The 27,198-nt window shown below is 38.3% G+C and overlaps 1 protein-coding gene across 10 annotated transcripts; it reads right to left on the reverse strand.

Moving 5' to 3' along the window:
• Positions 1 to 900: 900 nt before the first annotated feature.
• Positions 901 to 26,078, reverse strand: LOC131962696 (abl interactor 2-like). Of its 10 annotated transcripts, XM_059327703.1 has the most exons (12): positions 25,936 to 26,078; positions 20,703 to 20,870; positions 20,019 to 20,195; positions 19,074 to 19,091; positions 17,877 to 17,980; positions 13,104 to 13,250; positions 11,101 to 11,225; positions 10,640 to 10,840; positions 8,573 to 8,740; positions 5,955 to 6,041; positions 4,210 to 4,395; positions 901 to 3,430 (listed from the first exon to the last, which is right to left on the reverse strand). In XM_059327703.1, exons 1-12 carry the CDS (start codon positions 26,050 to 26,052, stop codon positions 3,255 to 3,257), a joined length of 1,674 nt encoding a protein of 557 aa, XP_059183686.1. In that variant the 5' UTR covers positions 26,053 to 26,078; the 3' UTR covers positions 901 to 3,254. The 10 variants fall into 10 exon arrangements, with proteins under 10 accessions (XP_059183686.1, XP_059183679.1, XP_059183678.1 ...); XM_059327696.1 differs by lacking the exons at positions 10,640 to 10,840; positions 19,074 to 19,091 and having other exon boundaries at positions 5,955 to 6,038; positions 11,101 to 11,222; XM_059327695.1 differs by lacking the exons at positions 10,640 to 10,840; positions 19,074 to 19,091 and having other exon boundaries at positions 11,101 to 11,222.
• Between the last annotated feature and the right edge of the window lie 1,120 nt (positions 26,079 to 27,198).

Genomic DNA, 27,198 nt, shown 5'->3' on the forward strand with positions numbered 1-27,198 from the left:
CTGCAGCCAATCAGAAGAGAGTATTCACCCAAACTATGGTATAATGTGTTTTACCGGTCAATCAAAGTGTGTCACGATGTAAACAATTAAAAAGTAACATATCAGCAGCTTATCTGCCTTCATCAGGTCAGATCTGCGCGATCGGTATAACCTGACCAATAACAGAAACACTTCTGTGAAGAAAAGTCACGATTAAACCAGTGGTGCAAAACATTAAAATACCATTTCATATCGTACAGAAGTCTAGAGTCTAAATAAGAATCTGCAGAACAAATGTAAACAATGATGTTGGTGGTTTCCATGTTTGGCCTGTTATTTTAACAGATATTCCCATTATAGATAATTTATTTACTTCTGTATGGTGAAGGAATATTTAATTTATCTTTTTACCTTCCTTATAAATAATAACATCAGTGTGTGGCTACTTTTTAAATAAAAAAACATATTTAATGCACCTTTAATACCTAAATTAGTGAAAAGACCTGAACATCGGTCTTGAATTTCAAATTGATGATCACAAGTTATTCCAGATTACTTTTTGTTTTGCAATTATTTTGTTAAAAAAATTGGCTTGAATAATTAAAACGGATTGAGGAATTGCATTTTTCTTGACAACTTTTTTTCAGCAGAGTCCCGACAAAGTTTCAGGATGATTTCTGACAATTTCTCGAAAAAAGGATTGTAAAAAACAAATACAAATCCATACCAAAACATTGGAGCAAAGACAGAAAATTTGAGATATCAATATGATGAAACAATCTGTTAACTGAAAGAACATAATTGTGTCATTTATGTGTTTGAGAACAATTTTTGCTGCACGAGCAAAATAAAGAAAATGAGAACAAAAACAACAGGCCTTGACAGCGAGCTTCCTGACAAGAAACACCATTACTCCACCAATAAATCTTAATAATTTTATTGTCTTTGATCTCATGATTTTACAAATATGATACTTCTGCAATTCAACTTTAACTGTGCAACACAATGGCATTATAGACTGTTAAACTTGACATCCCGGGGGACGTCTGTGACTCCAGGGAGCTGTGAATCCTGCAGACGGAGGAGGGCCTTATTTATTTATTTTTTTCTAGTGTCATCCTAGGAGTGTTAGGAAACAGGAGTCAATCTGGAGTGTTACATTTATCGTCACCTGTTGGGGGTTTCTTTGTCCGCAGGATTCACTAGCAGCTTTAAAACACACGATTTTTCATCACTGACGTAATGACGGCTACTGTCAGGAGGGGAGGAAGTCTCGTCCCTCCCCTCTCCTCCCCTCCCCTCCTCCCCCACAGGTCAGAGAGCGCCTCCTCGGACGTGGGCTTGAGTAAAGTTGTACAGTCTCTTTGGATGAGGCTGGTGGTTCCAGGTCGGAGCTGCAGGGCTGCTTGTCTTTTTAACAATGGGTGATCTCGCCACGTAGGTTTTTGGGACACCAGTACAGATAAGAACAATGGCATGCAAGACTCACATACAGACCCACTTGTTATTATTTCTCTTTTTTTTTTTAATAGAAAATAAAGATTCTGACATAAGTACAAGCACTGAGCCCTCGCAAACACCCAACAGCCAAGCGTATCGGAAACTTTACGGAGGACGAACGACGCCTAAACCGACGGCGTTTAAGAAGTATCGGGGGCTTGCGACGGTTAAAACCATTTCAACACAACAGCTGGCATCTTTTCATATTCAATAAGTCCTGTTTTGAGGACATAATACATCTCACATTTATATTATTTCTTCTTCTACACCTTTTTACTACAAATGTATGTGCTTTTGATTTAAAACAACTCGGGAGAATTGAAAATTAAAAAAGTTAAAGAAAGATTTGTAGTTTCAACGACAATCCACCCCTCTCCTCTGGCCAATTTATTGCAAATGAAGTGAGAACCTCTGAACAGCAACACACACTTCAATATGGCACAAGCATCTTAGAAATGACCTAAATGCATCGTCGTCGTCGTGGGTGAATATATCAAAAACCAAACCACACCATATCTAAAAATATTAAGACATTAATCATCAGTAGAGCAGAAGAGAAATGTATTTCCCCTCGTCGAAACATGCAGTCTGCCGCTCTGCAAGCAAGAACCAGATTCTGGACCCCGTGGTAAAACGCCAAAAATAAAAAAAAAATCCTCGTCTCAAATGCATATGAACACTGCAAATGATTAGCCTCGCCAGTTGAGCTAATATACTTCTATTATTCATGACAGGAGCTGCAGAGTAAGACTTCAAAATCCAGGTCATTGTGCAAGTGAGGATCTCGCTCTCCTCTCTAATTTGAGGGCTGGATGACGACTCCTTCTCAGGAATAAATGCACACTGGCCAGCAAAGTGAAGCATGTAGTGAATGAATGTCGCCGTTTGGAGTTAAACCTCGGACAAAACATTTCTGGTTATGTGTTTAACTTAAAAAAATAAGCGGATAATTTGCTCTCTCGGGGGCATTTTTGTTTGCTTTCAGGCGCCTCTTCTGTCCCACTTTTATCTCGCTTCGTGTGTTAAGACATTTGATGTGCTTATCCGAGTGAACGTCAGCTTTGGCACGCTCTGCTGAGGTACCTTAACAAGTAATTTGTCAAGTACGGAAACTACTCTTTTCCCCTTTACCGAGGATATTGTTGTTGCATTATACTGTATGTATATATATATATATATAGAGGAGTATTTTTCTCTAAAACTTCTCTGGAGTGTTAAGGAGGAAATCTACACATGAAGGCATTCCTCTCCAGCCCTTTGTCGTAAACTCACACCACTAAATCCCTCTCAGCAGCCCCGTCTGCCTGCTCGCCATTTATCCCACTACAAAATCCAAATAAATATTCTTTAAAATAAGGGCAAATTGGTAAAACAAAAACAGAAAAATGAAGCAAAAAATCAATGTAGTGGCCTCATAATGTAACGCAAAACTCTCAAAATACAATAAATCCTTTGACCGTCCAGTCCTCCTCAGTCAAATAAAGAAACAAAGAAAGAAATATTACAGGGAAGGATATATCTAGAGTAGTGGTTGTTTTACAATGTCGAGAGAATGACTGGGCATCAGTTTGTCATGTTGCAACTTCTTTAGCTTCTTCTTCTTCTTCTTCTTCCCCCCCGTCTCTCTCTTCTCTCTCCGCCCGGAGGTGATCATGCTCTGTCTGATCAAAGTCTTTGACCTTTTAACTTGGCTCCCCTCCCTCCCCCTTTCCCCTTCCCCTTCAAACGCTCCTCCCGCTCCTCCTCTTCCTCGCCAGCTCCAGAGGGGGGATTGTTCAGTCGGCGTAGTGCATGATGGACTCGACGTAGTTGCCGGGGAAGAGGCCCGTGGTCCCGTTCATCACGCCCTCGTACCAGCCGTCGTCGTTCTTCTTGATCACGTAGATGATGGCGCCCTCCTGGAACGAGAGCTCGTCCTCCTTGTCTCGGGTGTAGTCGTAGATGGCCACCACTGCAGGGAAATAAGGGAAGAGCATTAGTAAAAAAATAAAAGCAATACAATCACTACAAACAAAGAAATATGCAATTGTGCATATAAGAATTATGCTAGACAGTGGTTATCTTACTTTTTTAAAGTGTGGTAATCAAACATGTATTAAATTATGACATAAATTATTAAATGGTAATATTACTGTTTCATCACTGATACCAAATATTTTTCTAATATTGTAATAATAATATTAATTTAAAAAATACATATTAATATTATTATTATTTTGGATTACTGGTTTATGTTTTTTTTAATTATTTTTATTTTTAGTTATGTTGAAATAAATACAAATTAAAATGACTGACTGACTGACTAAATGACTAACTAACTAACTAACTGACTGACTGACTAACTAACTAACTAACTGACTGACTAACTCACTGACTGACTAACTAACTGACTAACTGACTACCTAACAACTGACTGACTGACTAACTGACTAACTAAATGACTAACTAACTAACTAACTGACTAACTAACTAACTAACTGACTAACTGACTAACTGACTGACTAACTAAATGACTAACTGACTACCTAACAACTGACTGACTGACTAACTGACTAACTAAATGACTAACTGACCAACTAACTAACTAACTAACTAAATGACTAACTGACTAACTAACTAACTAACTAACTGACTAACTGACTAAATAAATAAGGGAGGAAGGGAGGGGCTGGAGCAGCCCCAATGTGTTTTTATTTTTCAGTGTTTCAGGTGGAGGACAGTAGGACAGACCTTTCTCCAGGTAGGTGCGTGGGGCCCAGGGCGGGTCCTCCTCAGCGTATGGGTCGCTGTACTCCACCACCGCCGACTCCTCTTCATCCTCGTCGTCTTCGTAGTCCTCCGGCGGCGGAGGCGGAGGTGTGGGCTCTTCAAACACCGGCTCCTCGGCAGGTGGAGGCGGAGGCGGCACGTCTGAGACTAGAAATGGTTTAAAAAGGCAGGACGGGGAAGACAAAACGAACCAATTAGTGAGGAAGAAAGGGTCGTAAAGACGACTTTGTTAGTCACAGACACACAAACATCCTCATGCACTGGGGAGAGGAACAGAAACACAACAATCGCATGCTCGCTACTTTTTTATCCACCGTGGAACTTTAAAACCACAGCACTTTACTGAAACTCAACTGTAAACACATGTGCACACAGTGATTCATTTAAAAGAAGAGGGAACTTAAAAGTAATCAAAGTAACGACACACAAACAAGAATTAAAAACAGGATCATGCTCATGAACACACATGCTTCATATCATGCTTTACACGTCTTCTTTAAAAAAACATGCTTTTACACGTAGCATTAACAAGTGGTCAACCACCAACATTTGCTGCTAAAGGGACCAGAAGTTTTTCTCCCTTTATTAAAAAATTCAATTTTAACATGCGGCGTCAGAAAAACATGACACACACAATGTTCTTCTCCACAAAATGTTAATTTAAGTATCCGAAATGGCAATGATGATGAAAACATTGTCAGATAAGCAAAGCAAAAGCCCATTTCTGCAATGTGAAGAAAAAAGATAATTTACATTAGAATGAGTAAGTCTCTAAAATATCACAAAAGTATTGAGAAACTCTCAAAATAATGACCAACTATCTCTAAGAAATTATGTTTAACAAAATAATGACTGTGAATAAAGTATACCAACTTAATGAGAAACTTTCTCAAAACAGTAAGAAATGTTTTAAAGGATAGTGATTAAGTATTAAAAATAATCAATATCCTTCTTAGAATGACTTATCTCAAAATAATGACAAACTTTCTAACCATACTGAGAAACTTTATGTCTTAATAGTTACTTTGTATCCAAAAATAGTCAGAATCCTTCTAAAAATAGTGACTTAGTATATAAAAATAATGAGAAATTGCCTGAAAATACTGACTTAGTATCTAAATAAGAAACTTCTGAAAGAAGGGACTTAGTACCACAAGATGATGGGTAACCTAAAATAATTACTGGGTATCTAAAGATAATGAGAAATGTTCTCAAAACAAAGACTCAGTATCTAAAATTATAGAATTTAAGAAGTTTCTCATTATTTTCAGAAACTAAGACACTCACTATTTCTCTTTTTTTTAATTTGTTCTCATAATGACTCACAGGATCTATTTTTCATCACAAAGCTGACTTATTTTGCTCTAACTGGTGGAAATAGGCTTCCATAGATTTGTTTTATCCCCTTATAAAGGCATAAAACAAACGATCTGTCACAATTAAACAAGAGAGTAAAGAATAATCAGATCACAATATTATAGAGCTCTCACTGTGACAAATTTAAACATTTATCTTAAAGGATCAAGTACAGGAAGTCTGATTGTGTTGGCAGCAGATCCCAGCTGATGTCGGAGGTTGACCACTTGTTCACTTCAATAAGAAAATATTCGTCCAAAGGGGACGAACAACTGACACCAACTGTCACGGGGAAGACTGAAAACGATTGGTGGTCATGCAGGGGGAGCGAGGGGCTAAAAGCCACTTACTAGTCTCCTGAACTCGGGCCACAAAGCCCATCAGAGGCAGCTGAGGAGTGATCTGCATGGAGGGGGGAGGGGGCGCGAGTGGGCCTGCTATCACCGAACAGCATCGACACACAGAGACGGAAGAGGACGCACGTGAGGACAGCAAAGACATGAGAAAAAATGAGGTTAGAAGAACTGAGAAAAACACACAAGAGAGAGTTAAAGAGGAGTAAATGCAACATTCACAGCATGTAAACAATGACTGTAGCAAAGCAAAGACTGTAAATCCATAATTATTCACTTATATTAGCAGCTACGGAGATAAAAGATAAGGTTTTTTCCTTTTAACCACCCATAAATAGAAAAGTAGTTGATAAATTGTTAAAAAACGAATCAGAATTGCCTGTCATAATGTCCTACAGCCCAAGGTGATGTAATAAGAACGGCTTGTTTTGTTTGACTAACAGTCTGAAACTCAAATATATTTAATTAATGATATAAAAGAGTAAAAAGCAGCAAATCCTCATACAAGAGAAGCTTGAGCCAAATAATTTTTGTATTTTGCGTAATTATTTATTCAAAAACAATTAATCGATGATCAAAATGACAGCAGATTAATATGATGTCGACTGATTAACCAGCTAAGTCAGTTAATCTAGACTAAAACTTTTCAAATCAATTCAAAATGCATTTTGAAATATAGTTTTTTTGCATTTTTTCCCATTATATGTTATATCATCTGCTTTATATCTGTAAATGTACATGAATATAATTTTATAATTACTTCCATATGAATTGAAATGCATATTGAGATAACAGTATATTGCATGGCTCAATTAAAATATTAGACATTTTAATTAAAAAATGTGTTTTTGATTTTAATAAATATTGAATATTATAGGATATGCCAAATTGTCTTTATTTTTAATGCAAAAATGCCAAGAATTAACTGGCTCTAGCTTTTAAGATAATTAATACAAGCTGATTTCTGTATTTTTAATCATATTAACATATTAATAAGTTTGTTGTGGACTGGTCAAGAAATTTGGTCTGTGAACTTATGATGGAGATTTTTCACTATTTTCTTTATGAACCAATTTTAACCAATTAATCAATTAACAGATTAGTTGCAGCCCTAAAATACTTTAAATGAATGTAGTTGCTTTCTCTGACACATAAATAAATGCTCAGAACATCCAGCAGACAGGATTTATACACAAAGTGCCACTTCAGCTTTAATATATATATATTACAGAAGTAAAACTAAAGAATAAGGAGCAAAGTCCTGGCACTGAAACCAGACAGCTGGAGAGACAAATGGAGGACAAAAGATTGCAAAGAGCAGTGAAGACGGAGAGCGCTGCTGAAGAGGATGATGGGAAACGACAGGACACAAAACTCAACAGGAGAACTTTTCATAAAAGATGCAGAAACATGACAGACTCCGGTGATCTGCTCCCTCTAAAAATCTAACAGCTGGGAGAGAAGACGGACTCTCTTTGAATCAGAAAAAAAAAGGAAGAAGACGGCTAATTATAATTCTGAGAGTAGAATCATGGAAAATAAAAAGAGGATGAGGAGAAGCCAGATGGAGAGAAGATTCAGTATTTCGTAGTGAAGAGAAGGAATTCACCATCGGCAGCAGAGAGAAACAACAACTTTGGGGGGATTCTGGTGAATTATCCAACAATATCTGTCAAAACAATTCTTGACAAATGCAGGTTATATATATTTACTGAGGGTTAGGGCTAAAATACAAGTTTTAAAATTTATAATTTTAATACTTATTTTTCCCTAGAAAAAAATAAAAAAATAAAAAGAAGTTAAAAAAAAAGTTTTGTTTTGATCTAGACAATAAAAATGATCAGGGAATGCTAATATTACTATAAATATTATAATTACTTGACAATATATTACTGAGTGGCTTCTATTACTGGCAACTTCTATTATGAAGGGCAAAAAAAGTAGTGTTCTGCAATGTAACTTATTAATTTACACTTTTATTCATTTATTTTAAATTTAGCACTGACAAGGAATGCACTTAATTTTGTTGTACATGTGACAATGATAATACAGATATTCTATTCTATTCTCTTCTAATTACCCAGTAAAATGAAATGAATAAGAAAAATGTAAAAGATTTTCATTTTTAAACATCATCCTGACCATTAATTTAGGATTTATCACCCATCTTAAGTAAGGGTGACCCGATTGTAATCCTAAATTAAAAAATCTATCTTAATAAGCCTTGATACTTTCTTACTGTTGCAGTACTTTGCCTTTAATTTTATTTCCCATTTTTTAAGCACCAAACTTTCTACAAATTCCTTATCAGTTAAAAGCTAAAAAAACAACAACATTTTTATTCTGGTTAAATATTTAACTTATTTATCTTGTTGAGAGTTGTACTTCTTCTAGGGCTCAATTACTTCATTGTTTTTTGTATATATTTGTATATAAATCAATAAAATGTGTTGCCATCACTTACTTAAACTGATTTTTTTTAGATTTATTACTACCAAAATATACAGAGAGGTGATTTTCAAAGTTCATTTTTATGAACTTGGCAACCAAAAGATTAATGGCCATTAATAAAATCATAATAATTGTCCCGTTTTTCCACACACGTGTTGCAGTACCTTGGTTCTGGGCGAAGTGCGGCCCCCCGTTGAGCTGGCTCTGGTTGTGCACCATGTTGGGCTGACCGGTGACAGACGAGGGCCGGCGGTACGGCAGCGAGCCTCCCACCTGAGAGTTCTGGGGCTGCTGCTGCGCCGGGCGGTTCATGCTGTAGAACTGAGGAGCACCTGAGAGGAGACGACAGCAGGGGGCAGCAGAGAGTCAGTTAACCAGGGAGGGGACGAGGACGAGGACAGGTTTTTGTCTTTCCTCTGGTGTCCTCAACTGAGGTCAATTCATTTAGCCGCCAGGAAATTTCTTTCTGTTTCACTTTCCACTCTCATGTTAAATATTCATTAATGATCATAAAATTAAAAAAACAGGCTTCAGGTTCAGACTCATTTATAGTTTAGCTGCAAACCAAACTACTTTAGCATCTATTAGAATAAATTATTGGTTTAAACATCTTCTCAGATCTTCAAGGAGCTTAAAATGTTCTATAGACATTATTTATTTATTTTAAGTTAGTTTTATTGTTTTAAAGATGTTACCCATTCATTTTGTATTGCCTTTAATGCAAAGGGAAAATTGTCTCTTCATGCTTGAAATATATAATACATTTTAAAAGCATGGTTCCAATCCAAAACTGTGATAATTCTCTGCAGAAACTGACAAAAATAGCTTTTAAATGTTTTAAAAGCATGTGTACTCACCTTTTTCATAAATTAAGACTGTATGGAGTACATTTAAAGCAACATGTTGGCATCGAACCAACATTTTATTGACTAATAGATAATTAAATACATTGTCTACTATCACTTTATCCACCAAGTTTGAATTTGTGGACAGAAATTAATAAGAAGCATGTCTTAAAATTTCCATAATTAATCAAAACGAACATCTGAATGAGCAGCACTATACATTAACTGATAATTACAACATTCAGCCACACAACAACAAAAAAGGTCTGAAAAAAAATACACATGAATGAAGAATTCACTGTGAAAGCATTTCACCACAGAGCTCATGCATAATACATCACAAAAACATCATCATCACAGACACAGGCAGCTGATGAGATGCTATGAGCGATGAAGAGCAGCAGTGGAAAATGTGAAACCTTAGACAGATGGCTGCACACCGGCAAAACTATCCCGACCTTTGATGGTTTGTTAAAATAGTGAAGTGAAGGGCGATACGGTGACCTTTAGCGTCAGCGCTTGAAGTGGGCCAGTAGCAGTGCAGAGGAGCAGAACTTTTACATTCTCCTCTTTGGTGTACCGGGACTTTTTCTTGCACTCTTTTCTGCCCTCTCTATATCAGGCTCTCTGGGTGATTCATAGATTTATTTTAAATCATTGCAAAAACATTAAAAAAAAACAAAAAACAGACAGATAATAATAATGATTAGAATAACAATATAAAAAAAAAAAAATAGATTATTATATTAGAAAAAAATAATTTTAGTAATAAAAAATGCATATAAAACAAATGTTTTAATGTAGATAACTTATTTAAATATGTAAACAAACAAGCTAATGAAAAAAGAGAAAAAAATAAATATAAATTATATAATAGTTAATAATAAAAAATAAATACATCATCTTGCAGGTACTGTGAGGTGAATTAGTAGAATTTAATAGCTGGTGTTTGTTGTGTTGTTACTTTACAGTTTGCTGCCAGCAAACACACTGTGTGCTGTTTTGGATTAGTTACTTTCTTTTGTTTTGGGCAAATTGTTTTTCTGTCCGTTGTTTTAAAACAACGTTAGACAATGGAAGCTTCATTTGAAAGCATCAAAAGAAGCCTTAGATGTAAAAAGACATTCGTAACACAGTCCTATAAATCACTGAATAAATTCCTTTCTTGATCTAACAACTGGGACTTATTTCAGAACGTCTTTCTAAGAGAAACCTTGTGATTTCTGAGCAGTTAATAAGCAAATAATACCACTGAACATCCAGGGTGATGACATGCCAGCAGACACACATCTGGTTCTCTACAAGCAGGAGGATTCATGTCAGGGGGGGGCGGGATGGAGGGTGTGCAGAGGAGTGGGCGAGCTTCTCCAACCGGGTCACACTCACCTTGTGCAGGGTTGCCGTAAGTAGCGGGGCCTGTGCCAGTGGGGGCCGCAGAGGCAGGGAGCTGGGGAGGGGGCGGGGGTACAGGCGGGATCTCTACAGGGGGGTTTGGGGCCTGTGGGGGGCCGTCTAAGGCAGAGGTAGGGGGTCCAGGGGTGGTGGCAGTGTTGGGGGGAGGTTTAGCCGGGTTGGATGGGACTGGGGCTGAACCGAAGGAAGGGATTGAAGAGGTGAAAGATAAGGAAGGAGAGAAAAGACAGGTGAGGGAGGTCAAGACAAGATCAGAGTGAGATGGGAGGAAAGGGATCCAGTAGATCCAGGGTTCCTACTCATTAATCACACTAAAGCTTACAGGAATCCTGGATACTGAACAAAGATTAGTCAAGTTAGTGTTCAGGCACACACACACACACAAAGATCCTGCAGTCTTCTGCTTGGATAAGAAAACAGGAAGCAGGCGTTACCTGGGAAGGCGGTGGGCGGGGCTGGGGTTGGCACGGCGATGGGCACGCCCACGCTGCCACTGCCGCTGTTCTCTCGGCTGCTGCTGCGGCTGCTGCTGGGGTGGCTGCCTCCGCTGCTCCCACTGCTGGTGGTGAGTAGGGCAGCAAACACGTCAGACCTCAAACACACGCCGCCACACCATTGTACACACACGCACACACACACTTCTTGTTGCGTCAGTTTGTGCTTACCTAGTTCTTCTTTGGAGCTAATTTTTGAAACTGTAATACTGTATATATCGATTTGTTCAAAATGTGTCTACCTTAGAATAAAATATAAATTTCACATATCAACCTTTTCCACCAAATAGTTCAAGGAACTAAAGAGCATTTACTTAATCTTTTTGAGGAATAATTCCAGGACATTTTCCAGGAGTTTTCCAGCATTTGCTCATTAACTATCACTTAATTTACAGGTAGGCCTAGTAATGTTGCAATATTAATAGTAATAATGACAACTCCGACAACAGTTTTCCAAATTATTTGAGGGTATTATTCTAATAAGTTTAGTTATAAGAGCCAGTGCTTTCAATCCAGTGTTTTCCACTGTTTAACATGTGGCTAAAACACTTTTTAAAACAAACTTTTAAGATTTGTTTTAATGTCAATAATCATCACAGGTATTGTTCATCCTTCATCCATATATTGACACAAGTGGAATAAAAGAATCTTTCTTCAATGGTATTGCCTATTCTTTTTTTGTTTTCTTGTGTTAAGAATAAAAAAAATCAACAAGCATTTTAGTTGGATTACTGACACTTTTTAGTCCAGGAATGATTCCTGAGCCCCTGGAAAAGTTCCTGTGGTGGAAACAGGCTAATTTCCTCTAAATGCAACTAAGTAGGCTTTTGCACCACATCAGTGGATCTCTCATTTTGAAATAAAAAATCCTTGTATAATTCATCTTTCTTATCCTGCCTTGTATTTCTGCTGCAACACAATTCTGGATGTGCAAACAGCCTGGAACAGTACAGGTTGAAGTAAGCTGCATGTTGAAGTCTTCCTCTGTTTTCTTCCCAATAACTCACATTATTAAAGTGGCACCCTCAAGAGCATTGATGTGTTAGTGTGAGCTGTTAGGCCTTTGAAATGACTATGCCACAGTGATAAAAAAAGAAAAAAGAAAAGTAGCTGAAAGCCTCACTGAGGACACATGACACTGGTGACGCAGTAGCAACACAAGACAAAGACAAAGATATGACACGCCGTAAAAGCAGGAAGCGTCGAGACACATGGGGGCAGACGTTTTTTTGTACGACAGGAGAGAGCGCATGGCTGAGATGAAGAAAATGAGCTGTGGATGGAGCGGTGCAGATAAATACTCGTGCTGAGAGGAGAGTCGGGGACAAGTTATTTCTGGAGCAGAAATATTAAAAACATTTGGCCAACAGATGGGGCGCAAAGACGAAAGTTTCCATGTTGTTTCCCCCCCTCAAAGCCCATGCTTTTACTTCTTTCACGGCAGACAAGGGGAGTCTATGAATATCTTTCGTGTTTGGGATGAGAGAATCTCGTCTTGGGAGACAAGCTGACACTGGGTTGACAGGACTGTGGGGGCGACGCTGTCAATTTAATGACTATTACCATAGGAACCTGTGTCTAGCCGTGCTAAATACAGCTCTGAATTTTTACCTCGTCCTCGTTTCTTTGTCCTTATCTGAGCAGCGAGGAGAGCACACAGGTGAGGGATTTACAACTAAACCAATCAGGGCGTTCCCTCGGAGCAGGAACTGTTTCACAAAAAGGTTAATGTTGGTCACACTTTAGGTGGAGTAAGAAAAAAAAGGAGAAGGGATTTCCACAAGGAGTCATTTCAGAGAAGAAGAAAGGGAAAGGCATGATCACAGGAGCTGGCTCGCATTTTCAAGTGTAGAAGAGAAGAAGAAAGGGGGAGGAAGTAGAGGAAAAAGGGGGCGTGTTTAAGAAGTGTAGAGAGGCATGCTGGGAAGGGGGGAGAGGGGTACCTGTACGTGCGGTTCCTCTGATTAACGGATGCAGTGCGTGCAGGGCTCTGCTGGGGTTGCGCCATGTTGCGCGTCGGGCTTGAGACGTAGTCGTTAGGGACAACGGGTGGACGCACCGGCTCAAGCGTCCTATAGGGGGAATGGCGCCTGCGAGAGGGTCAGGAGGACAGGAGTCGAAGGGGGTGGGGGGGGAGGGGGAGAAGGGGGGTCATCCACAGAGAAGTGTAGGGGAGGGGGGAGGAGAGCAAGAAACAAACAAGTGCAAACTTAAAAAATGGGGAATGACAGGTGGTGAACATCGGGGTTGGCTGGGGTGGATCCACAGGCGGAGAAGGGCGGAGCCAGGACGAAACACTGTCACTGCTGTCAGCTAAAAACCACACTGACAGAAGACTGTCACTAGAAAGGATCACTTGCATTTCGGAGTTAATTTAAAAAGACAAAATATGTCCGTCAGCTGCAGAAAACTAAAGCCTCTTTTGTGCTCAACACCTCTCTCCATACTTTTCTCCATTTAGTCAGTATTTGTGTGCTTTTCCTGAAAACATATGGAGCAGTACCACTTGAAACTGTGTTATTCCACTAGATGAGGGCAGCTGAGTAAACTACAGGTAGCCTGAGGGATAACTGACACTAGCACTTTTCATACTGCCTTTCTGCAAGAGTGCCGTAATGAGCTCTGCCGTCATTTCGTCTTAGGACATTCGTACTGATTCCACAATGCTGTAATATTGCCGTCCCCAGTCTGTCAATTCACATTGCAATCCAGCATTGCAGAACGAACAGTAAGGAGACGTTAGTGCCGTGTAACAGAGCAGCAGAGAGCGACTTGACTTTCTTTTCCACGTCATCATTCAATGTTTCAAAAAATATAGACTTGTTTCCTCTATATGTTGTCATGAGAAGACCCAAAACAACAACTTGTTTATTATAAATGCATTTTTTAAACCGTATTTGTATAGGGGTGATTCTGTCCAAAGCTTTTTGATCCATATACGTGATTAAGCACTGTCACTTTGATCACTGCAAGTTGTTCCACTGTTATTTGATATTTTGTTTAATTCTTTTGTCCCAAACAGAGCCAATTTTAGCTTGAAATGCATTACTTTTCTAAATGTAATACAGAAGAAGAAGACGATAACACTGACAGTTTTTGGACAGATGTGTCCGAGAACAAGACCACAAAAGCTATGTGATCCTGAAAATAAACAAGATTTTTCATGGGGGCTCAAATCATGAATAAACGGCATCAGAGTGACTGTTGTTTTGAATTAAATTCCCATCTGTTCTGCCAAAGTGTCCCTGAGTATAACTGCCTCCACACTGTGAACTTGAAACCTGCAAATTCATTAAATAAAAAGACGGAAAGTGGTTTTTAACCCGACAGCAGCGCTACGCTGATGATGCCCTCCGATTTAAAAATGGAGGGGGGGGGGGAGAAAAACACAACCCTGAGATTTATTGATCTGGGCCTGTATAAATGTACTGGCATGTAAATTTCCCAGCTGGCACAGTGGGGTGACCCATCTCTGAGCACTGTTGCTATGGCAAAACGTTGCTATGAGGAATATGGGGCAGCCAGGAGTGGGCGGGCTGGGTCACAAACACACAACTGAAAGTAAATTTGAAAAAAAACAAACAAACAAGAGAGGAAGTTGAATAACAGAAGACAAATTAAAAGTAAGATGTCTGCTCGTAGCCACGGGCTGCGGCAGACGGTGCATCATGGAGGGTTGGAGCTGTGGTTGATCGGCATGCGTCTTGAAGGGACAGAGACACAAACACACACACACACACCAACCGACATACACCTCTGAAGGTCAATATGAGGGGGTGGACACACTCAAGCACTCACAAACTCAAGAGACAGACAGACAGACAGACATATACACACAGGAACACAAACAGCACTTGACGCCCAGGAAGGTCCCACGGGTGACAAGAACACAACATTTATGTGCTGCGCTAGCAGAGTCCCTGTGGGATAAGAGATACCTTCAACAGTCAGACACAGAAAACATCAAAAACACCTCCATCTTTGGGATCAGGAGCTCTTACAGATAAGCTATTAAAAACTAAATATGAACATTTAACATTTAAACATTATTATTAACCCTCTGAACCCCAGGTGGTACGCACATAATTACAACTTTTAATTCAATGACTTAAGACCAATTTACTACATATGAAGGAAAAAATAATACCTGCAGCAAAACGAAGAAGGCAACAGAAGGCAAACTACTCCATTTACCAAACAGACTTTAAGCTGCCTATTTACCTTACAAACGGAGTTGTGGAAACGGTCATACAACACCCAGACATTTGAAAACAGTTTAGACCTTGATTATAATAAACTACATTCAAGACATTTCAAGACTTTTTAACCCTATAAAGCCTGAACCATGAAATAATTGCCAGAAAATTAATTTTTTTTAAAAACTGAGTGCTTATTAACCTGCTGACGAATTTAAAAAAAATAAATAAATTGCATATATGAATTCTTATTTGTATCATATTTGATACATCAGGTCTTTTTGTGCAATTTGTTGCTCACAGTTTGTTTTTCTCGAACTAACAAAAACATATAAAACCTAACATTTTTAACCTATTAAGACTTTGACTTTTCCTTTTTCCTCAAACATGCAAAATACATATGTTTTCCATATAACACAACATCATACATCTGCTGATATGAAGTTTTTTAATGCAGCAATGAATGATCCACTCGTGGAACCTGCATATCATTTTTGCTACATCTGATATTTTTGTGCAATTTGTTGCTCAGTTTGTTTATCTTCAACACATGTATACATCAGGTTTTTGATGATGTAGAGGTCTCAAAAATGACTGTATCTAATATGATACACTTGGCTTCATAGGGTTAAGGATCTGCAGACAAATTATCAGAGGCAGATACTGTAAAGACAGACATTATCAGCTGGTTTTGAAATGTCCACGTCTTTGAACGAATCATGTGTGATACGATTTGTTCAGAAAAAAAAACCACATCTATGTTTAAAACTGTGTATATTTTCGAAAATGTCTCATTCAAAAATTGGCCAAAACAAAACCATTTGCACTAATCAGATCCTGTAAAAACATTAAATTATGCTGCCATTAGCACAACTTTGAAGCCATGAATGATGACTCTGTTAGACCAGTCACATGACAAAAATGAATTGAAACTTTGTACAGAACTGCAGGCTGTTTAATCAAAGCGGGGACAAGGGAGCAGATTTGTATTAAAAAAAAAAAGAAATGTTGTAGTTCTCCCTTTGTGCAATTTACATGGAGGTGCAGGACTATTTTGCAGTTAAAAATTAGGCCACAGTAAGGAAAATGTGACAGGAGCAAAAAAAACAAACCCTGAAACTGCTTGTTGGGGTTCAGAGGGTTAACACAGAGTTGCAGACACACTATCTGGGTCGAGAAATGGCTGCACTCTACTGAGACTCTACACAGTTGTTACCAAATGCTAACTACTGTGGCTAATCAACAGGTCCTACTCTGATTATAAAGTAAGCAGAACAAAATGAAGTCAAACTTTGCATCCTCCAACTAATAGCTGCTGGTAATTCCCCACAGTGATTAACACTGCCATCAAGAACAGATTAATTTCTGACTGTGACCTTTGTGATCACATCCCTCCGGTCCCCTGACATTACACAAATGCCAATGAAAGGTTGAAGACTGGAAGATCTCACCACCTGCACACAAGGGTCCACTAAAACCCTCGCTCAGTCCCAGCACAGGGGGTTTACTAGGACCAATTACATGCCTTCTTTGTATTTTATCAAACTGCTTGCTGAAATATGGCCGTTTCATGTTTCAAGCACACTTTACTTGTGTAGAATGTCAGTGTTTAAAGCCTGAAGTGGCTGTGTGGTTAGTATCGTCTCACTGCAGGAAGGCTTGCTTTCAGGCCTTGGGACTTTCTGAGAGGAATATTCCTCAGTTTTTTTACTCCCAAAGCGCAAAGACATGCAGGTCAGGTGAGCTGGAGTGTCAGAACTGACCTCAAACAGAAATGTGAGTTTCATTATCAAAAGCTGCTTTTGCAGTGAACTCAGAGAGAAAGAATAGTAAAAAAAAAACTTTTTTCATTTGTCCGGGAAATTGAAACCGTACAGAACATGTTGACCAGCACAATTTTTTTGTGATGAAATCCCTGGTCTATATTTCTTAAATTATAGTTTGATATCTGTACAGAAACACAGGTTATCACACCACCATTGAGAAAATTGAAACAAGAACTAAAGATTGTTTGAAGTGGCAAACATTTCCCTTTTCCAGGCTTCCAACCAGAAGAAGGAACATGCAATCAATGAACTGAGATGAAAGAATTGCTGCTTCTATATGTTGTAAAGTTACAATTCTGAGGTAAGTCATCCCATCAATTGCCTTCACAAGGTGTGTACCGTATATTTGTGTGCAAGAAATGATAACAGAGCCAAATTTCAGCATGCAGCTTGGTGTAAATGTCTCTCCTACATATGGAGAAAAAGGTAAAAACTCATGTTTAGAAGCTTATTTTACCCTGTTTGACCAGCACAGATGAAAAAGCAGAAAAGAAAGAATACCACTGTGCTGAGAACTGGCACTGAGATTCTGTTTAAACCACCCCAAGGACACTAATTAAACAACGAGGTAAAAGGGGTGATGATGAAACTGGGAGCAACCAGGCCCATCTAAAGCCACAAAAACACAGCTACATTCGGACTCTGACGGACACGACTCTGCACTCCTTGAGACCATGCGAACACCGTTACATACCCAAGGGTCCCTTTCCCTGACATGGGCGGGCTGGGTGGCTTCTGTGTGGGGGGGTTTGTGCGAGGGAGTCCACCTCCTCCGGCCTTCATGTTCTGAGCGCTGGCCTATGGAAGGAGAACGTGGTTTTAGAAATCTCTTGGTTAACCACATAAAAGAATTCAGAGGCAAGGAAACTTTAATATATAAATAAAAACTTCACAACATAAGATGGTTCATAAAAGAGTTGTGTGACATTTTCAGAATTATATTTTTTTTACTTTCATGCAGAGTTAAATTAGAAAATTGATGGCACTCTCAAACCTAAAGCTGAGTGACAGTTAACATGTTACATAGTATCACGATTATTCTGGTCAAAACAGAGATCAGGATTTTTTTTAAGTGATTAATCATTCAAAAACTCATTCATTTATTGAACTTGAAAAAAATATAATAGCTTAAATTTATAAAGTGCCTTTCAAGAAACCCAAGGGTGCTTGTCTTCTTAACACATGATTTTCTTGAACTTTAAAAGCTCATCAATTTAAATAAAGAATATAAAAATAATGAATAAAAATAAATTACATCCAACTATATTGTGTGGTTAGTGCTCTTCCACAGCCTACTGAAAACTTCTGAATATGTTTCCAATATATAAAAGTAATAAATGGAAATAAATAAGACTATATATAAACAAAATAAATTAGATTATATATGTAAATTACATGTAAATAAAACATTTTATCAAAACATATAGGAGCAACTACAATGTAATGTAAATGCCCTTCCAAAACCTAGTTAAAACTAGTAAACATACATTGAATAAAAAAAAATATAAAAAACCTCTAAACATATATTCACTATATACAAATAAAAACAAATACATTTTTCCATAATGAATTAAATATGTTGTAGGCACTGCAACAACCAACTGAAATTGCTGAAAAAAAAAAAAAATAAACAATTGATAAAAAACAAATTAGGAAAAAATAGAAAACTTGCGTATAATGTCTCAAGACCCATGATGAGAATTGAGTGGTAAACAGGCCACTCATCTCACATTTGGCAAGAAAAATAATTATATTTGCCAAAATGACAAATGAATCCAAACAAACAAAACAAACAAACAAACTCTCACAGCACTTAAAAACAAAAACAATTCAATCAAAAAAGCAAAACACAACCCTCTTTCATTTGAGGCTCTTACTTTGAAAGTCTTACCTTAAACCTTTGCAACCACTAGGGTTGATTATAAAGATAAAATTAGGCAAGCAGGAAAAGAGAGAGAGAGAAGAAGAAATCGGAGGATTAGTGTGTGAAGCAGGAGAGAAAAACAATTATTCATGCAAGTGGTGAATAAAGCAGAGCTGGCTGGATTCAGGCAACAATGGCTCAGTGTTAAAATCTGAAGGATTTGTTCTTTCAGACCTTTGTAAGGTTGAAGCTAATGATTCTGCTTTCTGCAAAAACAAGCTTCTCTTTGTTCCCAAAGTCGAAGGAAACTAGCTTTCCAAAAACCAGCCACTTTCACCATTTTTGTTAAAGAAAGAAGATCATTTCACAGGAATTGACAGATCTACAACAACACAAGAGTATATTTAGCAGAATTTATGTCCTGGGTGACATTAGTTTCATTGATTTTTTTCTTGCATTACTTGTTACTGAAACCCAATCGTGAGTGTTTGACCTCTAAAAGTCCTTTCCATTAGATTTTCTGCAGTAAATTATTCCCACAATACAAACACAATCTAGTTTCAACATTTCTTTTACACGTGTTGTAAGCTGTCAACACTTTGCAACTGACGAATAAAATATATCAAAAGGTAAAATCTCGTTAGAGCAGTGGTTATGGCACATCAACTCTTACCAGCTCATACTTTTTGAGTGTTTTTTATCAAGTAGTGATCATTTTGGAGGTAAATCTTATTATTAAAAGCAACAATTTAAAAAGGTACAAACTTACCAACTGGTTTCTGGTTGGTTTGTTTCCCTTTTTGTTTCAACGGCAGGTTATTCTTTTGGCCAAATTTAGCTCTAGTAATTTGTTTCACTTTAAATACCATGACCAAGAGCGATTAATTAAGATCTATCCACAGGCTGCAGTGATTCATCCACACAATTAAGCATAATTGATACAATTAAAGGGGAAAAGACAAAATAAAGCACCTTGACTCCGTGTCCCATGTCGTCTAGCATGCTGTAGTCGATGGGCTTGCGGATGTAGCGCACAGGCCTCTCGGGATTGGCTGGGGCGATGATCTTGTGTGTGCGGGATGTGTTCTTGTTGGTGGTGAGGATGCCAATCTCCCGCCGGGCCACTTTCTCTTTGTGGATGTCCACCGTCTGAGAAGAAGAAGCGGACAACAGGACGTTTTCTTTATTGTCAAATTTGAAAAATAAAGCCTCCCAGTCCCTCCATACCCCCAGGAACTCACCAAAAATAAAGTGTTCTGCACTAAGCAGTTCCTGTAAAAAGCATTAAATTCTGCGCCCACAGCAACAGTGTGAACCATGATTGATTCTGAGACAAACGGTCAAGTGACAGTTCAATATTTGGAGACCCATTTTTTTTCCATTATAACAGTGTTATTCTGCACAAAAGACATTTTTCAGCTGTTCCGACTTTTAGCCATGATTATGCTGACTCCATAGAGGTGATGCAGGACTTAGAATAAGATTATAGCTTTTATATATTGCAGTAAAATACAAGTTAAATAATATATAATAAATAGTAAAATGAAAAAAAGAGCAAAAAACGCCTTAAGGCTTAACAGGGTAATATATTGGAACTGTAACAAGTGAGGCATAAAGTTAATTTGTATAATTCTTATACGTATATCAGTGACCAACCTGTGAGATGTGGTTGATGGAGGACTCCATACGGCGGAGCTGCGAGGCCTGGATGTCAAGCATCTGCAGGACATTATTGGCCAGCGTGTTGATCAGGTAGGCTACGCTGGCCAGAGACTGGGTAGTGTAGTTCTTGGTCTCCTCCAACGCCCTCTGCTTGTCTGGAGACTGAATGAGAGTGAGACAGCAGAGATAAGACTTTTTTGCATTTTATCGTTTGAAAAAGAAGCAAGTTCTGTGCGTTTAACCTGCAACCTTTGACCATTACGTCACCCTGACATCATATTCCTGCACAATTCTGATGCATAGTTTATTTCTTGCAGCACAGACTCAAGAATTAACAATCCTGGAGCAAATACATTCATGCATCTAAAACATTCAACACCAACAGGAGTCTGAATGCAATTTGTGCCAACAGGATGAAGGGAAACTGCTGAATCAAAAAGTTTCAGTGCCAAGAAGCAACAATTTAAGTTTAAAAAAACGTTAATGGGAAGTAAGCAGCCAGTAACAGAGCTGCAGTGTGAAAGGAGACTTCTGAGGCAGCGTGGGCACAGGAGCTTCAAAGGCCCAATGGATCTACTAATGTTTCTGCTGGGAAACCGAGTTCCTCACCGACACTGCATGCAGCATGCAAGCTTGAGGTACTGAATACAAGTATTTAATTATTTAAGTAAAAGTAGATCTAGTATTAACTAAGGAAAAATAGATGAATGGTTGCTCTGTATATTGACCCACAAATCAAAAATGTATTGCAAGCTTTTGGAAAACAGGAAAGAAGACAAAACAGGAAGGCAGGCTGAGAAATTAACAAACAAGGAAGGAATTAATAAATATTAGAAAGCCGTTATTCTCGGGGCTATATCATTCAACAAGACAAAATATCTTCAGGGCTTGAGAGGCCTGGTGAAGACCTCGTGATAGAAACATGTTTGTTATTATGTATCACGGTTTTTTTTTCATATTTATTAATTCCTTTCCTTGTTTGTGACTGGATTGCCTTCCTGTTTTAAAAAAAAATATCTATTTAGCATACGTATTGCAAAAATGCCCAAAAAATTGCCTGTTAAGCAAACTAGAGCTGAAGCAATTAGTCAAATTGATAGAAAATTACAGCAACTAATGTAGTGCTGCATCGATGAGTCAGTTGTCAGAGAAATATTTGAGACTACTTTGATATTCCTTTAATCCTTAAAGTTTGTGCAAAAATGTCAGAAACTGCTGTTTCAAATGCTTCTCGAACTGGGGACTTTCAGCTTGTTCTTTGTTTTTGTAAAAAAAAATAATCCTAGTAAAAGCCAAATTTAGAAAATTGTAAAATATTGTTGTTGTTGTTTTTTTTTGCCATTTTCAGACATTTAAATTGTTATATCTTCAGATTAATTGATAATGAAAATAATTAGTTGCAGGCCTAAAAACAAAACCATTCATTACCAATTTCCAAACCACGATGCACTTCCTTCTGTGTGCATAGCATAGCAGCAGATTGATTAAAACACATTATAGGCTACAGCAGCCTTGGGGATTTCTGGTTGAATATTGAGTGACTGACTCTTCCATTCAAATTACAGCTATACTGTGTGCATTTCCATTAAATTCAAAGATATTGACAGTGTAAACAGGAAATTGGAAGAATCGGTTCTCATTTGAAAAAGTAGCACATGCAAGCAAAATCAAAACAAACTGTAGTAATATAGGATACACAAAGAAAAAACAAATAAGAAGCAGCACAACAAAGCCTAAAGAGGGGCCCATCCCTGTTTGTTAAACAGCGGCATCCTCAGTGGTAACATACATGTCTATTCCTTTTTATGTGCAACAGAGTGAGCTTGTGATGCAAGATTAATTCCTGAAGAATTGCAGTCCATTCTGCAAACTACCAGCATCATTTAAAGGGAGTGCGGAGGGTGCAGCATTGCTGGAGCATGAAGACAAACAGGTTATGTGGCAAAAAGTCAGGAGTGATGCTGTAGCTGCTACCTGCAGGGCAGACAAGAGACATTTTTGATCTCCTGGCTACACTTGGTAATGGAGACAAGATTCTTTTTGGGGAAGAGAAAGGATGAATGCATGGACCAGCAAGCTCTCAGCCACTATGTGCAGTATATTCCTTATGCTAGTGGCTAAAAGATAAAGAAAAATCCATCCTTTAACAGCCTAGTTGGTGATGTAATTTGCATTTTTGTGGCTCTCGTGACACCAATACTTCAACCTAGATATATGCTGACAACCAATCATTTTCCAGAGATTTAAACTAATTTCTATCAGGTAACATGATGTAAGGATTGCTGGAACACCTCAAACTGATAGAGGATCGTCTGAATTATGTGTCCCAGATGAAGAATCTATATTTATCTCTTATAATATCTACTATATTGATCAGTCACATGTGGCTGATACCTGATCATCTCAGTAAGGTCATCATTGGCCCTGATATTGATCCAGTGGGTCATATAAGTGCATCCCCATTGTTAAATTGAAATGATTATTGAATAAAGAGGCCTGGTAGATTTTTTTGGGAGTACAGATCATGTAAACAGTCAGAAACAAATAACCAGAGAGCATCTACCTAGACATACATCAAAATCCTAAACCTCTAAATAAATATGATTTGAGACAAATATGCATGTTTTGAGCTACTGTGTAGTGTTTTGTTGTCCGCCTATTCTTTCTAAATTATTTGTGAAATTATTTATAAAGTCATATTATTAGTTGCCCAAATGGAGTTTTTCCAGACAAAAATGTGTCCTTGATACAGAAAACAAAACAAACTTTGCGAAGAGATTCATACACAGATTTTTTTTGGTCCAGGGTGCATTAAACATTACAACCTTTTCTCAACTCTCTTTCACTATCTCTTTCCATATATGACCCACATCTAAATGGAACAATTCAACCTTACTCCTCAGGTGGTTGTTTCTGTGATTATTGCAGTGTGGTGCAAATTGCAACATGCTGTACTAGACACAGCTACGGTTTAGAGTGTGATTAGGGATCACCTCCACACAGCTCTTGTTACCAGCTCGTAAACCTTGGCGTCAATTTTTAACGTGCTGAGAAGGTGCCCAATGTACTGATGTGGATAGGGGCTGCAGGCAGCAAAACGTATTTTAGCAGAGTAAAAAATGTTTTTGATTATTTTCCATGCCATCGCACAGCCAAGTTTAAGTATATGCAGTGGGAACTGAAGCCGTTATCCATGTTCTCTTCAAAGCCACCAGACAGATTAAACAGTAATTTTGCCTCACATTGTGTGACTAATGAATAATAACTAAACCTATAAAGCACCAAAGTCACACAATAACACAAAAAAATAACTGAATGAGGCATCGGTAGACAAGCATCTTCCTTGTTCCATGAGATAGTGGTGTCTGTCTGATGGCAAGGTAAAGAGGGGAAATTATTCTTAATGTAGCGTACACGTACAAGTAATATTCTTTATCATAGGTGTCCACAGCAGTACATTGCTTAGCTTTCGTGCCTGCCTGTGTGCCGGCCATCATCTACTACAGGTAAGGTAATTTACTGACTATAATAAGGTCAATACCTCATAAAACCCTACTTCAAAAAAAATGCAAAATTTCCCTTTAAGCATCAGAAGATCTACACTATCCTGGCCGCAGTAGTTTTTATATTTGAAGAATGCATGTGCTCATATAAAAACCAACTAACAGGTTCAACAAGTGTCCATTCTTACATGACTGAGAAACCTGCCTTTAGACACTAACAGGGCAGGGTAAATATGTTAATTAGAAGCTAAGTATTCAACGAAGTATCCAACTGACAAATACTTATGTCCATCTGATCTATAAGTGATAATACCCATCTGACAGCAGCTGGGAAAACCTTGCGGGGTGAGAAGAAAAACCAGGGCAGCCTGCCAGACAGCAAGCTGCAAACATCCAGGGGCCGCCACCGCCTTCAAAGGCAACCTGTCAGACCTGATCAGCCCTGTTCATCAAGGATGTCAGATTTCAGCATCACACTTTGTCAAAACCCCTCTCCCTGCTCTCACTGTGGTCCCAAATTTCAACCCCCTCCTGTGTGGTAACAGGCCAGGATGAGACTAAGCTCAGGTGAGCAACCTACACAATCTACACAATACTACAAATCAAAAGCACAGAAATGTTTTAAGCATTTAAGACTCCCTTTTCCACCAGTGTGGTAGAGAAAAAGATCCTGTAAGTCATTATAATGAGAAACTTTCAAAATGACAGTGTTAGCTCAAGACACTGACTTAATAGCTCGAAATAATGACTTGACAGGTCAAAATAATTAATAAGTATCTCAAAATAATGACTTGAAAACTCAAGATATTTTAATAGCTCAAAATAATGAATTAGTATCTCAAAATAATGACTTGATACTTCAAAATAATGATTTGAAAACTCAAGATATTTTAATAGCTCAAAATAATGAATTAGTATCTCAAAATAATGACTTGATAGCTCAAAATAGTGATTTAATAGCTGGAGAAAACTACAAATCCAAAGCTCTGAATGGTATAGATTACACTCTTATACACACACATACCAAAATGCTATGAAACAGCAAATGATTCACACCTATCTTTTTTTTTACAGAAAATGTATAGTGATGCAACATTGCACTTAGAGCCTTAAGAGCAATGCATGAATTATGATAAGAAATCACAGCAATGCAAGCTTTAAATCGAGAATTTCTAACATGTTTAAAGCCATAAATCACGTGTATTATGTAGCTGTAGGAGAGTGGTGTTTCAGTCCAGCATCATAAATCAGTTGGTAATATTGTCACGGCGGTTAATCTTCTGTCAAACCAAAGCTCATCGCAGATTAATCTGGCTCGGTATCACGTCCTACATCTCCGGTCGGGGTGCATGATCAGCTGGCTCGCTGTGGCGGCGGTGATTGATCCAGCAGAGGGGGCAGATAGATTGATTTTCACGGTGCCTGTTTGGTTATTTAGACCGTGGGGTGATGCCGAGCAGCTGGCTAGCAAGCTAAGCTACATAGCTCCCACGATAGAGCCACACACACAATGTTATGTCGATGGGAATATGGTCACATAGACATTAATGAGGCTTCTTGGTATAGATATAACGGGGCAGGTATACATTATGTAGTGTGTCTTGAGCCACAACTAGCTGGCTAACATCACCTCGGCAGCGTTAGCAACAGTTAGCCTAGCATCAGTTCGCCCGTCAAAAAAAATAAACTACACAGGGTTTTCTCCCACAAACGTGGCAGCCTACCTGGACATAGTTGCTTTCGCAGTACTCCGCGACTCTTTCCAAATTAGTGAAACTGTCTAGTAGTGCGCTTCGACCTGCTGGAATCTCCTCTTCCAGAAGCATTTGTAGCTCCGCCATTTTCACATCTTTAGCGGAGCCGTGTGTGTGTGTGTGAGTGAGTGAGGGGCGGGCTCTCTGGCGCCGCGGCGGCCGCGTGCGGTACTGCAGGGCTGTCCCAGCACCATGTGGAGGGCACAGGGGGTCCCAGGATTTAACATGTATTTTTTCTTTTAAGAAATCGACAAAACAAAAATGCACCGGTTGTCGTAGAAGGAAACTATAACAACAAACATTATCGTCGGAATATGAACTTTCTGACAGCTCTTGAACGGATCATAAGTTATGAAAGATTCCGTTAAAAAAAAAAAGGATTTTCTGTCAAAATCACTTTGTTCCACATCAGGGATGGGCAACTGGAAGCTCGGGGGCCACATACGGCCCGCACCGTCACTTGAAGTGGCCCTCAGTACAAACTACATGCATTTGAGCATGAAAATCTTAAAAGTGCAGTGTAAAAATGCACAAAATTACACAGGAAGTCGTTATTTTTTATTTGCTTCAAACCTTTTGTATTCCTATTTATACTGTTATATATGCATTTGAGCATGGAATATGTTAAGCACTGTAAATATATTTAAAATTGCAGTTTCATCATATCTAGTTAAGTGCACGGTCCTATATGTGGCCCTGTGGTCGTGTCAATGATAAAGTGTGGCCCCCTCCAGCATTTAAGTTGCTTAAGTTGATTCTCAGAGTTCTGAAAATAAAGTCAGAATTCTGAGTTTAAAGTCAAAATTCTGAGAATAAGTTCAGAACTCAAATATTTTCTTCATGTGTTGCCCTAATCCTCTCTTGTACTACATGTCTCATTTATAAAAGTGCCAAAAATAAATTGTTTGTAATAATTTGATCCTGATAAAAATATTAAATGCTGCACTGCTCAGCAAGACTGTGAAAGCATAAATAACTCAAGTAACATTCACCTGACACATATTCACTAAAATCAGACAGAACTGCAGGCTGTTTACACAGAGCAGAGGACAGGATAGGAGATATTCATGAAACTTGTGGGCACTTGGAAAACTGTTGTATATATAAATTCCATTTTATTCCAATTTAAAAGTTAGATTGAAATTCAACTTGTTTTTAAATGATTTATGTCATTATAACTGTGTTAATGTTACAAAATACATTTTGAGTTGTTCCCACTTCTAGCCAGGATTG

The sequence above is a fragment of the Centropristis striata genome, chromosome 24, assembly GCF_030273125.1.
Source record: "Centropristis striata isolate RG_2023a ecotype Rhode Island chromosome 24, C.striata_1.0, whole genome shotgun sequence".
Taxonomy (NCBI): domain Eukaryota; kingdom Metazoa; phylum Chordata; class Actinopteri; order Perciformes; family Serranidae; genus Centropristis; species Centropristis striata.

What these genes read in the sequence shown, in the direction of transcription:
- LOC131962696 (XM_059327703.1), bottom strand. Translation starts at nt 26,052, where the DNA reads ATGGCGGAGCTACAAATGCTTCTGGAAGAGGAGATTCCAGCAGGTCGA. An exon ending in CAGAGGAACCGCACGTACAG is followed by an intron (nt 11,226 to 13,103) that starts GTACCCCTCTCC and finishes ACTCACCACCAG; the next exon opens with CAGTGGGAGCAGCGGAGGCA. An exon ending in ACGCACCTACCTGGAGAAAG is followed by an intron (nt 3,431 to 4,209) that starts GTCTGTCCTACT and finishes ATTTCCCTGCAG; the next exon opens with TGGTGGCCATCTACGACTAC.